This window comes from Myxocyprinus asiaticus, chromosome 16, assembly GCF_019703515.2.
Source record: "Myxocyprinus asiaticus isolate MX2 ecotype Aquarium Trade chromosome 16, UBuf_Myxa_2, whole genome shotgun sequence".
NCBI lineage: Eukaryota > Metazoa > Chordata > Actinopteri > Cypriniformes > Catostomidae > Myxocyprinus > Myxocyprinus asiaticus.
In genome coordinates, this window is record NC_059359.1 from 2,429,316 (window position 1) to 2,443,553 (window position 14,238).

Below are 14,238 nucleotides of genomic sequence, written 5' to 3' on the forward strand. Positions count from 1 at the left end.
AGTTTTTGGCCACTTGGTGCTTACAGCAGCAGTTATCAGCTCATAAAAGAGAGGTTTGTATTTGATGGCTTACAGAAATCATTTTTCAGTTGTGATTCTTTTGAAAATCTTTCGAACTGTGGTATTAGGGCAACAAAATTACTAAGCCACGTTCCTGAGAATGAGAGCTTTCATTTGATATATGACTTGTTCATTTATGTGCTATGCGAAATACCTTTATTTTTAGATAAATATTTCTACCCCATTACCTCTAGGGGGCACTAATTTTCAACAGAAATGTTTTGAGGCCTTATTTTATTATTTTAATTAACATAAATGCAGAAGAGATGTTGTCTTTGAAAAGTTCAGATTCTAAGCTTTCAAATGATACTACACATGCCTGACTTAAATATTTTTTGCGATTTAGCGCCCCCCTTTGGTAGGTCCATAGAGTTTGATAAAGAGGTTTCAATTGACGCACTGCACACAGAGTAGAAACTATAAGCCTAAAGAGCACAAACAATGCCAAAACTACATTAAACACCTTAATACATGAAGGCAGGATATAAAGGTGTCACACACAGGGCTCAAGTTGAGTTGCAAGAAATACCAAAAAGCGTCCCCCTTGTAAAACTACCATACCCCCTCACCATCCCCTGTAGATCAATTGTGTCATGTATTACTTAGAACTAATAATGCAAGTAAAATATTAAATTTTCTACATTTGATAAATAGCAGACTTTAAATAATGGCGATTTGCCGGTCAGATTTTATTTCGATGTGTGAGGTTGCCAGATTTCTATAGGTGAAATCCCCCAATCAGATCTTGACACTTGTATAGTTTGGATATATTCTGCCAGGGTGACGCTTTAGTCACGCAATCTGGCAACCTTTTGAGTGCATGAGCTCTCTCTCCACTGCGGAAAGACAGCAGTTTTCTGAAAACACTGGCAGGTTTGTCGGAGTTTATTGATGGGTTTATTTGTCCTTCCCAGTGTTCACGTGAAAGTTACGCCACTGAAGGTAATGCAATTTTTCAAACATTTCACACACTTTCAAAAATGGCCAAGAGAACAGTACAAGGAAAATCTTTCTTTAAAAAAAAAGGAGAACAGTTATGTATTGAACTTTATTTGATGCTACGCCTGCGAAAGTTAATGTTAAATTATACTGTATTTTCTTATACTGTATCTTTTTACACTGGAAGAAGTCTTTTTTTTTACAGACATATTTTTACAGACATCTCTGGTTAAAATTACATTTCACATATGAAAACATGATGTTTACCTTAATTTAAAGGAGAATGCCTGTTTTTTTCAGTAACACATATACAGTCATGTGAAAAAATAAGTACACCCCATGGAAATTGCTGGCTTTTTTGACATATTTGGACAAGCAAACATTTGATCCTCTTTGAAACAGCGCCTATTAATAAAGTTGATATACTCAAACAAATGACACATAAAATTGACGTTTTGTAGTCATTTTCATAATTTAAATAAACAAACAAAAAAAAAACAGATCAGTCACATGGAAAAATAAGTACACCCCTACATTTATCACGCCTTCAAATCCATAAAATTAGAATCAGGTGTTAAAAATTGGGTGCCAATGATTAGAACCTCTTTAGGGAAGCTGTCTTAATTAATTAAATTTTCTTTTTTATTTATCACACATATACAGTGAAATTATTTTTTTCACATATCCCAGCTAAGCTGGGGTCAGAGTGCAGGGTCAGCCATGATACGGTGCCCCTGGAGCAGATAGGGTCAAGGGTCTTGCTCAAGGGCCCAACAGTGGCATCTTGGCAGTGCTGGGGCTTGAACCCCCAACCTTCTGATCAGTAACCCAGAGCCTTAACTGCTGAGCCACCACCTAATTAAACCACTCACAGCTAGTGTCTGGTGTTCTCTTTGCTATGAGGTGTGTGATGTCATCATGCCAAGATCTACTTTTCTTAATACCTTTCTTTTAACAGGGTAGATATGAGCAGAGCTGCATTTTCAATCTAATAATGTTTGATTATGTTAATAAAAGTTATTATAAGGGGATATCTATGGTTTATAATGAAGAAATAAATGTACAGTAGGTCCATTTTGAACTGTCAACAAAACCAGTTTTAGCTTGTTTCAATAGGCCTGTGCACTGAAAAAAAAAAAAACGCAGGTTGTCCAATTTACTTGATTATATTATTTGTGATCTACATAACTAAATTGTATTTCTCTTCTAAACTTGTTTTAAACTGTACTTTCAATTGATTAAATTCTGGACCTCCTGGACCGCTTGCCATCAATGAGGGAAAAATTATCCTACAGGATAATATCAGGGTGACTGTGTGCCAGCTGAAGCTCAGTAGAAGTTGGGTGATGCATCAGGACAATGACCCTAAACATCGAAGTAAATCCACTACAGAACGGCTTCAAAAAAAGAAAATCAACCTTTTGGAGTGTCCCAGTCAGAGCCCAGACCTTAACCCAATAGAGATGCTGTGGAATGACCTCAAGAGAGTCGTTCACACCAGACATCTGAGAATATGGCTGAGCTGAAGCAGTTCTGCAAGGAAGAACGGTGCACAATTCCTTCTGATCGTTGTGCAGGTCTAATCAGCAGCTACCGGAAACGCTTGGTTGAGATTATTGCTGGCAAAGGAGAATCGACCAGTTATTAAATCAAAGGGTTCACTTAATTTTTCCACAGCACTGTGAATGTTTAACGGGATGTGTTCAATAAAGACATGAAAGATTATAATTGTTTGTGTGTTGTTAGCTTAAGCACATTGTGTTTGTCTATACGTGTGACTTTGATGAAGATAAGATCGCATTTAATGACCAATTAATGCAGAAAAACAGCTAATTCCAAAGGGTTCACATACTTTTTCTTGCCACTGTATATAGGTTTTAACTGCTGCATCCTTTAATAACAGCCTCTTTGTAATGCTGCATTACATTGTGACAGATTCATAAACAATAAGTGTTAAAATGTGTCAGTCAAACTGTTCAGATCAGACTGAAATGATCAGGGATAAACTTCAGCCGCCAGTTTGTAACGTTGGGATTTTTCAGGAGCTACACAGCGGCAGGTGCTACACACAGACACAAACAGCATATGTTTTGACAGACTTTACCACATTTTTACTCTTATCGTTTGTTCTTCTAATGTTTAGGAATAATAGTATCTATCCTACCATTATTACCTCACTGTGACTGGACGGGACATTTTTTGAATACTTAATAAGTATCATTGACATGCAAATGTGGGAGGTCAGGGGTTAAAGTTACAGTATGTTTGAATTGCACAATAACATTATAATGGGAGAATGAAGTCACTTTGTTTTTAGAATGAATGTCAAAGTCACTTAATCTATAGTTTTATATAAGCCAAGTTACTTGGCTGATACATGTAAATGTCATCATAACATCTAAGGTCAGAGTGCTTAACTGCCTGCAGTAAAATCAGCAGTGACTCCATCAACATATGGAATCATAAAATCACAATCACAGCTCATGTTATTAGACAAAGGCCCAGCAAAAATGTTAAGTCTTGGATGTAAATGTTTCTTCTTTCTTCAGTGGAACACAAAAGGAAATTATTTTCTTACTGAGTATTTTTGTCTTGTTTGCCAGTAAAAATATCTAAACATTCCTAAAGCAGGATACATTTACTTGAGAAGCAAAATTACAAGATATTAAGTCTTGTTTTCAGAGAAATCTAACACAATTAAGTAACGTTTATGCATGTAACAAGAAAAAGCTATTTGCCAATGGGGTAAAACAAAAGTACTTTAAAGAAAAAATAAAAGTTTTAACCCCTTTGGAAAACCCCCTTTTTTTAAGCATAAACATTACTACATTTTGTTAGATTTCTCTAAAAACAAGATTTAATATCTTGTTATTTTGCTTCTCAAGTAAAATGGTCTTGTTTTTTTTTTAATTTTATTTATTTTTTATTTGATCTCCTTTTCTCCCAATTTGGAATGCCCAATTCCCACTACTTAGTAGGTCCTCGTGGTGGCGCGGTTACTCACCTCAATCCGGGTGGCGGAGGACAAGTCTCAGTTTCCTCTGCTTCTGAGACCGTCAATCCACGCATCTTATCACGTGACTCATTATACATGACACCGCGGAGACTCACAGCATGTGGAGGCTCATGCTACTCTCTGCGATCCATGCACAACTTACCACACGCCCCATTGAGAGCGAGAACCACTAATCACGACCACGAGGAGGAGGTTACCACATGTGACTCTACCCTCCCTAGCAACCGGACCAATTTGGTTGCTAAGGAGACCTGGCTGGAGTCACTCAGCACACCCTGGATTCGAACTCGTGACTCCAGCGGTGATAGTCAGCGTCAATACTCACTGAGCTACCCAGGCCCCCAAAATGGTCTTGTTTTAAGAATTTTTTAGATATTTTTACTAGAAAACAAGACAAAAATACTCATTAAGAAAATTATTTTTGCACTGAAGGCATAATGTTACGGACCAACAGGCTCAGTCACTATTCACTTTCATATGTAAAAAAGATGCAAATCTCATTTTGTGTTCTACAGAAGAATGAAAGTCATTCAGGTTCGAAACAACATAAGGGTCGTAAGGGATGACATAAGTAAATAATGACAGAAAATGTATATTTTGGTGAACTATCCTTTTAGGATTTTTTGCATTTTTTAATTATTTTCAGGACAATAAAGCAAACACTCTTTCAAAATTCTCATTACATTAATTTGAACCCTTTAAGCTTGGATGAAAAAATCATGAGAAAAAAATAGTCGTCAAAATATGAATAACTGCAGTCTTGACCAACACAAAATAGGCATAGTTTGAAAGCTTAAAAGCTCTACTTTCCAATGCATGTATGCATTATGACCAAAACTGAACAAGTGCTTTGAAATTTGCAGATTAATCAGAAGTGTTCTGTTTTGATCATTTATAAATGATTTTGCACTGTACATATTATCGTAATAAGTAAAAACATCAAACTGATCAAATATCCATGCATCATATGTTGCTGGAAAGCTCTCAGAGAGTAGAATACAACCAACTTTGTTTTACTCACAGACAAAAATATAGCGAGTAATAGGTAAGTATATATCTTTGACAATTATGTTGGTGTTGCTTATATGCCGCGTTTTCACTTATTACTTCAAGAAAAATAAACGGAACATAAAATATCACACACCATTACTTAGAGGAGGTGATTATCTTTCAAACGAGTCCACACACAAGATAATCAGATGCATAGATCATTAGATAATCCACATGAAGCACAATGTTACATATGACCACCAGCAGATGGCGCCAAAACCATGACACAGACTCAGTGATGACTCAAATGACACAGAATGAAACTCATTCTGTGAAATCTCATTACTAAAATCATGTCTGCATGCCATGCAAACCTTTAGTCATTGTTGTGTTTGCATGTGTAATTAGTTCTTATGTACAGTTATTATGTTTTATTTGTTTGGAGACGTTTTTGGACACTAGGATAAATTATATTTGTAATGCCATAACTTTTGATTGCTTTGTTGTATCAACACAACATTTTTCTCAGATACAGCTGACATGATTGGGAACTAAATAAAAGTAGTTTTTCAGAGCCACCTTATTTACACCCAGAGATATATAATGTCAAATAAGAAAAAAAGTTTTTGTGTGATTTTTCAGGAGTTTCTTAGGCTGAGAGTCTCAGTATGTATCATAATCTATATCATTAAAACATTTGAAAAGTTTTCTTTACAATGATACCAAACACTTGAAACACTTATAAGCCTTTAATTATGGGTATGGCACTGAAACCATCTTTAAAAACATCTTCAGAGCTTAAAGAGTTAAAAAGTCTTAGTTGTAATGAAATTATTTTGTGATGAAATGAGTCGGATTTGTGAGATTCACCCAATTGTTAGGAGTAATAATACAGTGAAATGCTGCTGCATCCTTAGACTCTAGAGAATTCTGATTGGCTCTGCTGGTATTTGAAATTTTGTGTCTGATTCTGATTGGACAGAAACTGCGTAAGATGGAGGGTGACACAGTCGACCATCCGGGCAGGGAGCTAAACGAGTTGCAGAATGCTGATTGGGTAAGTGAGCTGTCTTTCAAAAGAATGGAGACATTTGATTGGCTCTCCTGTCTTTGCTCTCTTCTCAATCACTGCGTTTTTATTTTCACTTTAATAAGTATTATTTCATAGACTCTTCAGACATCTTTACAGGAGATTCCAGCATATTTTTACAGACCGAGGGGTGACTTTTCAGAGATCTCAATATCATGAACCCCAACATTTCTCAAATTATTCCAAAAATAAATGATCTGAGCTACGTATATAATCCACATTCATTTTATAGCTTTGTATTCTGTATGTCAACAATTGAATTATTTGTGTCAGATAAGTTGATACTTAAAAGAAACATACCTGAGAGCTCATTTAATCTTTTACTGTTAATAGAAATTAAAGGAATAGTTCACCCAAAATTGAAAATTCTCTCACGCGAGAGTTAGGTCATTTCAGACAGCATCCCAGCACTGGCCAGAAGTAACGATTTAAAGCTAAAAATATTTTATTATCGATTTGCTTCAGAAGACATTAATTGATCGACTGGAGGCATGTGGATTACTTTTATGCTGCCTAAATATGACTTTTGGACCGTCAAACAGCCAGCAGCATGATGGCATCTGTTTACTTGCATTGTATGGACAAAAAGAGCTTGAATGTGCTTATAAAAATCTTCACTTCGGTTCTACTGAAGAAGGAATACGCATCTGGGATGGCTTAAAGGTGAGTCAATCATGAGAGGATTTTCATTTTTGGGTGAAGGAACACTTTCAGTAATAATAAAAAATAAAAACAACCTGGAACAGTCTTTAAGGAAAGATCTGACATACATTACAGAGGTCTGTTTGAATGACACGCATTTCTGCTGTGGCCAGGCGTGCTTCTGGGTGCAGGTCATGCGAGATTTGAGGAACGGCGTGAAGCTGAAGAAGGTTCAGGAGCGGCAGTTTAACCCGCTGCCTATCGAGTTCCAGCTGACGCCTTACGAGATGCTTATGGATGACATTCGCGCTAAACGCTACAAACTACGCAAGGTCATGGTGGGTTCAGAATGCACATCATCGCTGCATTTTTGTGCGACCTATGAAACAGTGTGGTATTCTGAAATGTATATATGCCACAGTCGTAACTTTTGCAACCATTTTTGCTCAGTGACTTTCAATCAACTGGTATCAAGGTGATATTTAATGGATGTATGAAGTCAGTATTGCTTGAAAGTGTGCTTGTGCAATATTTCACACAAAATAAATGTCACTTGCTTTGATATTTTGGTATCTAATGCTGTGAATGACTTTTTAAGCGTTCTAAATACTCAGATCTCATATGTATTTTGTCTCTTTCTCTCTGTTTGTCAGGTGAATGGAGATATTCCTCCCAAGTTAAAGAAGAGTGCTCATGAGATCATACTGGAGTTCATCAGGTCCAGACCCCCCCTCAACCCCGTGAGTGTACATCATCTTTACACCACATTTACCAGCCATACATACTGGTCATGAAGCTGTATTTTACAACATTTTAAAAATATATGCTGTATATTTTTGTCCCTATGACAATTTGATATAATAATATATATAAGTGATAAACAACGCAGGTCATTATGCCACTCGCAGATTCATATAGATAAACTGTCTCTTAGAGCGGGGTTTTTTAAATTGGGGTACAGGGGGCCGCAAGGGGATGCTTGGGGGTCTGGCAAAATTTTTTTGGCATTATTTGACATTACCATTTCATTCTGAAATCATCTGAAAAATCACGATTAGTTTATTGTATTGACAGCTACTGTAAGAAATTCACTAATTTCTGTAAAGCTGCATTAAAACAATATTTTTTGTTTTATTGTATACTTTTACAATTGTACTTGTATAGCGCTTTTCACAATAAATATAAATATTTAAAATAAATACTATTTTTAATACATTATTTTTCAAAATATATAAGCCAATTATTTTGATTTTATTGAAGTGTTTGGTATAATTGGGCAACAAACTGTGTTGTTTATATGGTTCGAGGGCAAAAAGCCCTCGCAAAGTTAAAAATGTCACTGAATGCTGAGTGACTCCAGTCAGGTCTCCTAAGCAACCAAATTGGCCTGGTTGCTAGGGAGGGTAGAGTCACATGGGGTAACCTCCTCGTGGTCGCTATAATGTGGTTTGTTCTCAGTGGGGCGCTTGGTGAGTTGAGCGTGGTTGCCGTGGTGGATGGCATGAAGCCTCCACACGTGCTATGTCTCCGTGGCAACGCGCTCAGCAAGCCACGTGATAAGATGCGCGGGTTGACTGTCTCAGACGCGGAGGCAACTGGGATTCGTCCTCCGCCACCCGGACTGAGGCGACTCACTATGCGACCACGTGGACTTAGAGCGTATTGGGAATTGGGCATTCCAAATTGGGAGAAAAAGGAGAAGAAAAAAAAAAATGTCACTGAAAATCAGTTCCAGTGGGCAAAAATGGCACATTAATTCACATTAAGTGTTTTGGCAGAAAATTCCAAACAACTGTTCTGGTCTGGTCAAAAAAGCCCTGATGCAGTACAGTAGATATACAACACATCTCCCTTCTGATTAAAAACATAAACATTGACACTGGCTTATTTTTCACACTGAAAAAACAACATTATTGTAACATTTCATCTGGAAAGAGCGCCACTTATATGTCAGTGTCGTTACAATTTAACAGTAGACAGTTTCACAGTAAACTCTTCGTTTTGAGTAAAAAAACCTGATCACTGGAATACTTTACACAGTATTTGAAACAAATACTATAGGCATCCCAAATGGCATTTTAACCAAATACAACATTTAAGATGAGTTTTTCACTGTTTTAATTCCTAAACTGGTCAAAAATGACACAAACATCACAGGAGTGTTAATAAAAGTTCATTTCAGATACTGGTCAGTAGAGGCTGACCGATAGTGGATTTTGCCGATACCGATAACTAAGGTGGTGGAAAAGGCAGATAACTGATTAATCGGCCAATGGTTTTTAAAATCGATTCATAGAATGTTTTCAGTTGGCACAGACATAGACGCCAGAGTACAAAATAAAAAAAATCCCAGATGTAGTTTATTTTTCAACCAATAATAATCAGAAAAAAAAGAAGATTGGGTACATAACATTGGACTTTTAACACTAAACAAGCCTGAAATCCACACTGGGGACTCTTATTTTGAAATGACGGAGACTCCGTTACAATGCTCTATTTTTTTATATTTACCAAATTAAGCTTTTCATAGCCTATATATTATTATTATTATTCACAATATATTGGAGACATGATGTATGTGGTACAAGGGACGTTTCCCCTAACTAAAGTCAAGATTTTCTTTGCATGTCCTCGCTTAAATTAAAAAAACGTAATTATCGGGGGTCTGTGTAGCTCAGCGAGTGTTGACGCTGACTATCACCCCTGGAGTCACGAGTTTGAATCCAGGGCGTGCTGAGTGACTCCAGCCAGGTCTCCTAAGCAACCAAATTGGCCCGGTTGCTAGGGAGGGTAGAGTCACATGGGGTAACCTCCTCGTGGTCGCTATAATGTGGTTCTCGCTCTCGGTGGGGCACGTGGTGAGTTGGGTGTGGATGCCGCGGAGAATAGCTTGAAGCCTCCACACATGAGCTATGTCTCCATGGTAACGCTCAACAAGCCACGTGATAAGATGCGTGGATTGATGGTTTCAGACGCAGAGGCAACTGAGATTCATCCTCCAACACCCGGACTGAGGCGAGTCACTACGCCACCACGAGGACTTAGAGCGCATTGGGAATTGGGCATTCCAAACTGGGGAGAAAAGGGAGAAAATCCCCCAAAAAAACATAATTATCAAATGAACATAGAGGAATAAAAAGATTAACTATCGGCATAGATTTTTGCTGATAACTGATCGTTCCAAAAAGCAACTATCGGCACGATTAATCGGTAAAACCGATATATCTACCTCTACTGCTCAGCGATGTGTCGTTACATAGACTTCTGAAAAAATATAAAAAGCAACTTTTGGAATCTAAGATAAATGTCTGATGGTAAGCCTTCCAGCAAAGGTAAAAGTAATCAGAAGACATGAGACTTGTGACAGATGTTTCAGATTGTTAATAGACAGGTTTATTTTATTTTATTTGTATTTATTTTTTATCCCCTTTTCTCCCAATTTGGAATGCCCAATTCCCACTACTTAGTAGGTCCTCGTGGTGGCGCGGTTACTCACCTCAATCCGGGTGGCGGAGGACAAGTCTCAGTTGCGTCCGCTTCTGAGACCGTCAATCCGCGCATCTTATCATGTGACTCGTTGTGCATGACACCACGGAGACACACAGCATGTGGAGGCTCATGCTACTCTCCGCTATCCACGCACAACTTACCACGTGCACAATTGAGTGCGAGAACCACTAATCACAACCACGAGGAGGTTACCCCATGTGACTCTACCCTCCCTAGCAACCAGGCCAATTTGGTTGCTTAGGAGACCTGGCTGGAGTCACTCAGCACACCCTGGATTCGAACTCCAGGGGTGGTAGTCAGCGTCAATACTCGCTGAGCTACTCAGTCCCCCATAGAGGGGTTCATTTAAATCACTCTTGTCACTTACATTAGTGTGGGTCAGACTATCATTCTTATCATTCGATTTCAGAAGTTCACTGGTTCATAAAGTCCTAAAGCGCATTAAGGTAAACAGATTTGGTGTGCTGTCCATACTGTCAGGGAGATGGAGGGAAGCAGCTCCTTTTATATTCTTGGGTTAGGATTAATAGGCCTAGATGTGCAAGCTCCTTCTAAACTTTAGTTTGGAATATAATTTAAATAAAGTGTGACTGATTACGTGTGATTTCAGGTAGCGGCACGCAAGCTCAAGCCGCAGGCTGAACGTCCTCCCAGCCTTCATGAACGCATTCTAGAGGAAATCAAGTCAGAGAGGAAGCTGAGACCCGTATCGCCCGATCAGATCCGGAGGAGTAGATTCGGTGAGATTCTAACACACATTATTGACATAAACAACACTTTATTCAATTAATTCATTGATGCTGAATAAACACCATGCATCATGGATAAAGGTCACTGCACATGGTTTGCTCTGTTGCAGCATGTAACAGAACACTTATAGCTCGATGTTGTAATCAAACTTGTGCTCAATTGACAATATTCAATTGAGATAAACGACCACAGTAAATCTGTCTTAGCTGACATTTCCTGCGATTACAACACATCATCCAATGTGTTGCATATACTGTCTACACTTCATACATGGCTGACTTTATCATGATTGTCTTTTTCTTATTTAGTCTTAAATGCAAATCTAATCTTGCTATACATGCGCTGGAGTTAACAGATGCACTTTTTGTGTGAAACTATCCCATTATGACAATTATTACACTGATTTTTGAATGCTCAAGATCTAAATACTTGCCTGCTTAACGTCCTGCTTGTTTTCTTGCAGTAATGCGACCTCTTAGCATGTCTCAGAGTTTTGATTCATCAGGTAAAAGCTGTCTGTGATTTGATGCATTAGTGTTGTCTGTGATGATCAAAACGTTCTGTACAGTAGCTCATCTCATCTCATTTTATGCTTTATAATTGGTTGCTGTTCATATGAGAGTCATGCTTTGAGTATTAATATCTAAATTTTTGTTTGATTTTATGCCATATTTGGTGTTTTATATGGCCATAAAAGAAATAATGTGTTTTAAAGTCCATTAAATCCATGCAAACTATGGATTTTCTTTATTAAATAATATTTTTTCAATTTTGATTATACTTTTACCAGAAAGTACTGTACTGTAACAGTACCAGGGTACAGTGATAGTATCAGATGCTGGTACTTTGATACATACCATAGTACTTAAAAGTATACCATGGTATTACTACATTAATAAGTTAAAGCAACCTCACAATAACATGGCAATATTGGGTCTTATTTTTAGTGTAGATAGTTGCCCTTCAAATGAAATTTGACCAATTTAAAATCCATTTTGACATTAACTTATTCATACAATTTATTATTATTATATTACATGATGACAGGAACACGTTCAAGAAAAACAACATATGATCAATCATAGTTTCATTGCAATTAGGGGGCTTAGCACACCAATGGCGAACATTTTAAATGAATTTAGAATTCCGGTGATTATTTTAAGCAGAGTGGTGAAAAAATAAAACATTCGTTTAATGACTTATTGTGTTATACAAGTGCTTATAACTTTTGACCAATTGATGGCACTGTCACCAAATTGATATGGTATTTTCAGGGCTTGGTCACAATGCCACATAAGAAGTTTCATGTCAATACGCCAAAGCGTTCATGAGATACAGCTTCAGATCCTTATTGGCGTCTTGCCATATAATTCGTTTATGTGTTACACGAAAACATTTTGGTCTATCAAAAAGATTTTCATGTCTTTTTATCATGAGTGTCCCTAGATAATACACAACAAATTTCATGCATATCGGATGTACAGCCTAGGAGGAGTTTGAAAAAGTATGTTTTGAATGAAATTCAAAATAGCGGAAAGGAGGACTATGGCAAATTGGGTATCATTCAAATCCGTATGCCCCAAGGAATCTAAAGAGATAAGTCTCATGATTTTAGGCCAAACTGTTTAGAAGTTAAAAGCAAAGATAGCCATTTTTCATATTTCTTGACCACTAGGTGGCAAGAAACTCTGCAGGTACCCACATGCTTGTGATGACAAAATGCTAAAGCGTTGCGAAGATACAGCCTCATGTCCATTTTGGTGTGCTTGCCATCAAAATCGTTGATGCCATATACGAGAACGGTTTGGTCTATCATCATGAATCTCATAACTTTTTATCATGAGTGTTTCTTGATGATACGTGCCAAATGTCGAGCGAATCAGACATACGGTCTAGGACAAGTTCGAAAAAGTAGGTTTTTCAAAATGGTGGAAAATCTAGCGGGCTGAGCTTAAAAACGGTGCGACCCATTGGGAGTCGGCATGACCCAATGAATCAGAGGAAAAAAAATTGTTTTGTTTCTACGACTTAAGGTTCAAAAGTTATAAGCCGAAACATAAGTGAAACGTTGAACTGTTGGTGGTGCTAGAGAGTCTGAGTTAGAGACCCCCCAAAAAAATTGTGTGGATGCTAGTCAAACAAACCCCTATCAGTATGCCAAATTTCAGCATTTTCCATCATACGGTTCTATGGGCTGCCATATACTTCAAGAGCGGAAGCAGAATAATTAAGGTGCTACTGTGGGGGTACCATGGTACAGTGATAGTGTCAGATGGCAATACCATGGTATTTTTTTACTGAATGATTACCTTATTCATATAGCATGGTATTTACATAGTATTTACGTGGTACTTCCATGCATTCCACACACCATGAGGCGTGCAGCAGCAACAACAAAATGATCAAATAAATATCCCAAAGTATTAAATAATAATTGTTGGAATAGTTTGGTTTAGTTATTTTGTTTCTAGTCTTTATGTAGCATGCTCATTTACATGTGGAGTCGTATCCATGATTTTCAAGATATTAAACATGTAAAACGCAAGAAGTGTTAGAGTTGTATTCTGTATGAATTGTGTACTCCATTCTCTTTGTCTTTATTCCTTTTTTAAATATGCTGTTTAGATGTGTCATCTTCTGACAGTGCGAGGAAAGCCTCCAGCATGCTGTCATTGGCCAACGGCGTGTCGCTTCAGCAGAACAGCTCGGGCGGTTTTCAGAGGAAGCGGCTTCAAGCACCGACGCTGTCTGAGCTCACCAGCTCAGATTCAGATGTGAGGATTTGTGTACATATCGTTTTTCATTTTTGTAAGCCAGCTTTTTTCAGTAATGTGTTGTCTCGTTTAGGATGAGACCATAGGTCAAAGGACAGCCAGCTGTTCCAGCATGTCTACATCGATGGTTGACGACACATCACCAGAATCTGTCTTGGGAAAAAAGAGTGAGTCAGCATGACAGATAACACACGCTTGTTTAAATTCACTGCAAGAAATCAGATGTTTTCCCATTAGAAATATCTAAACAACATTGAATCTTGAATTAAAGTAATATTCCTGGTTCAATACAAGTTAAGCTCAATAAACAGCATTTGTGGCATAATATTGATTACTGCAACGATGTGCTGGCAATGACAAAGACGATGATGATGGAGTGAAGAACCCAAGTGCAATTTTATTAACAAAAGTGAGATCCAATAACCCTAACTATAAACATGAACTAAACAAAACATAAACTTTGACAA

At 37.6% G+C, this 14,238-nt stretch overlaps 1 protein-coding gene across 1 annotated transcript in view; it reads left to right on the plus strand.

Moving 5' to 3' along the window:
- Nucleotides 1-14,238, plus strand: part of LOC127453929 (protein spire homolog 1-like) — a 49,083-nt gene that overhangs the window by 18,373 nt on the left and 16,472 nt on the right. The window contains exons 5-11 of the mRNA XM_051720730.1: nt 5,988-6,062; nt 6,911-7,075; nt 7,391-7,477; nt 10,858-10,987; nt 11,461-11,502; nt 13,623-13,771; nt 13,845-13,938. Coding sequence (XP_051576690.1) covers nt 5,988-6,062; nt 6,911-7,075; nt 7,391-7,477; nt 10,858-10,987; nt 11,461-11,502; nt 13,623-13,771; nt 13,845-13,938 — 742 coding nt within the window. The remainder of the gene's footprint in view (nt 1-5,987; nt 6,063-6,910; nt 7,076-7,390; nt 7,478-10,857; nt 10,988-11,460; nt 11,503-13,622; nt 13,772-13,844; nt 13,939-14,238) is intronic.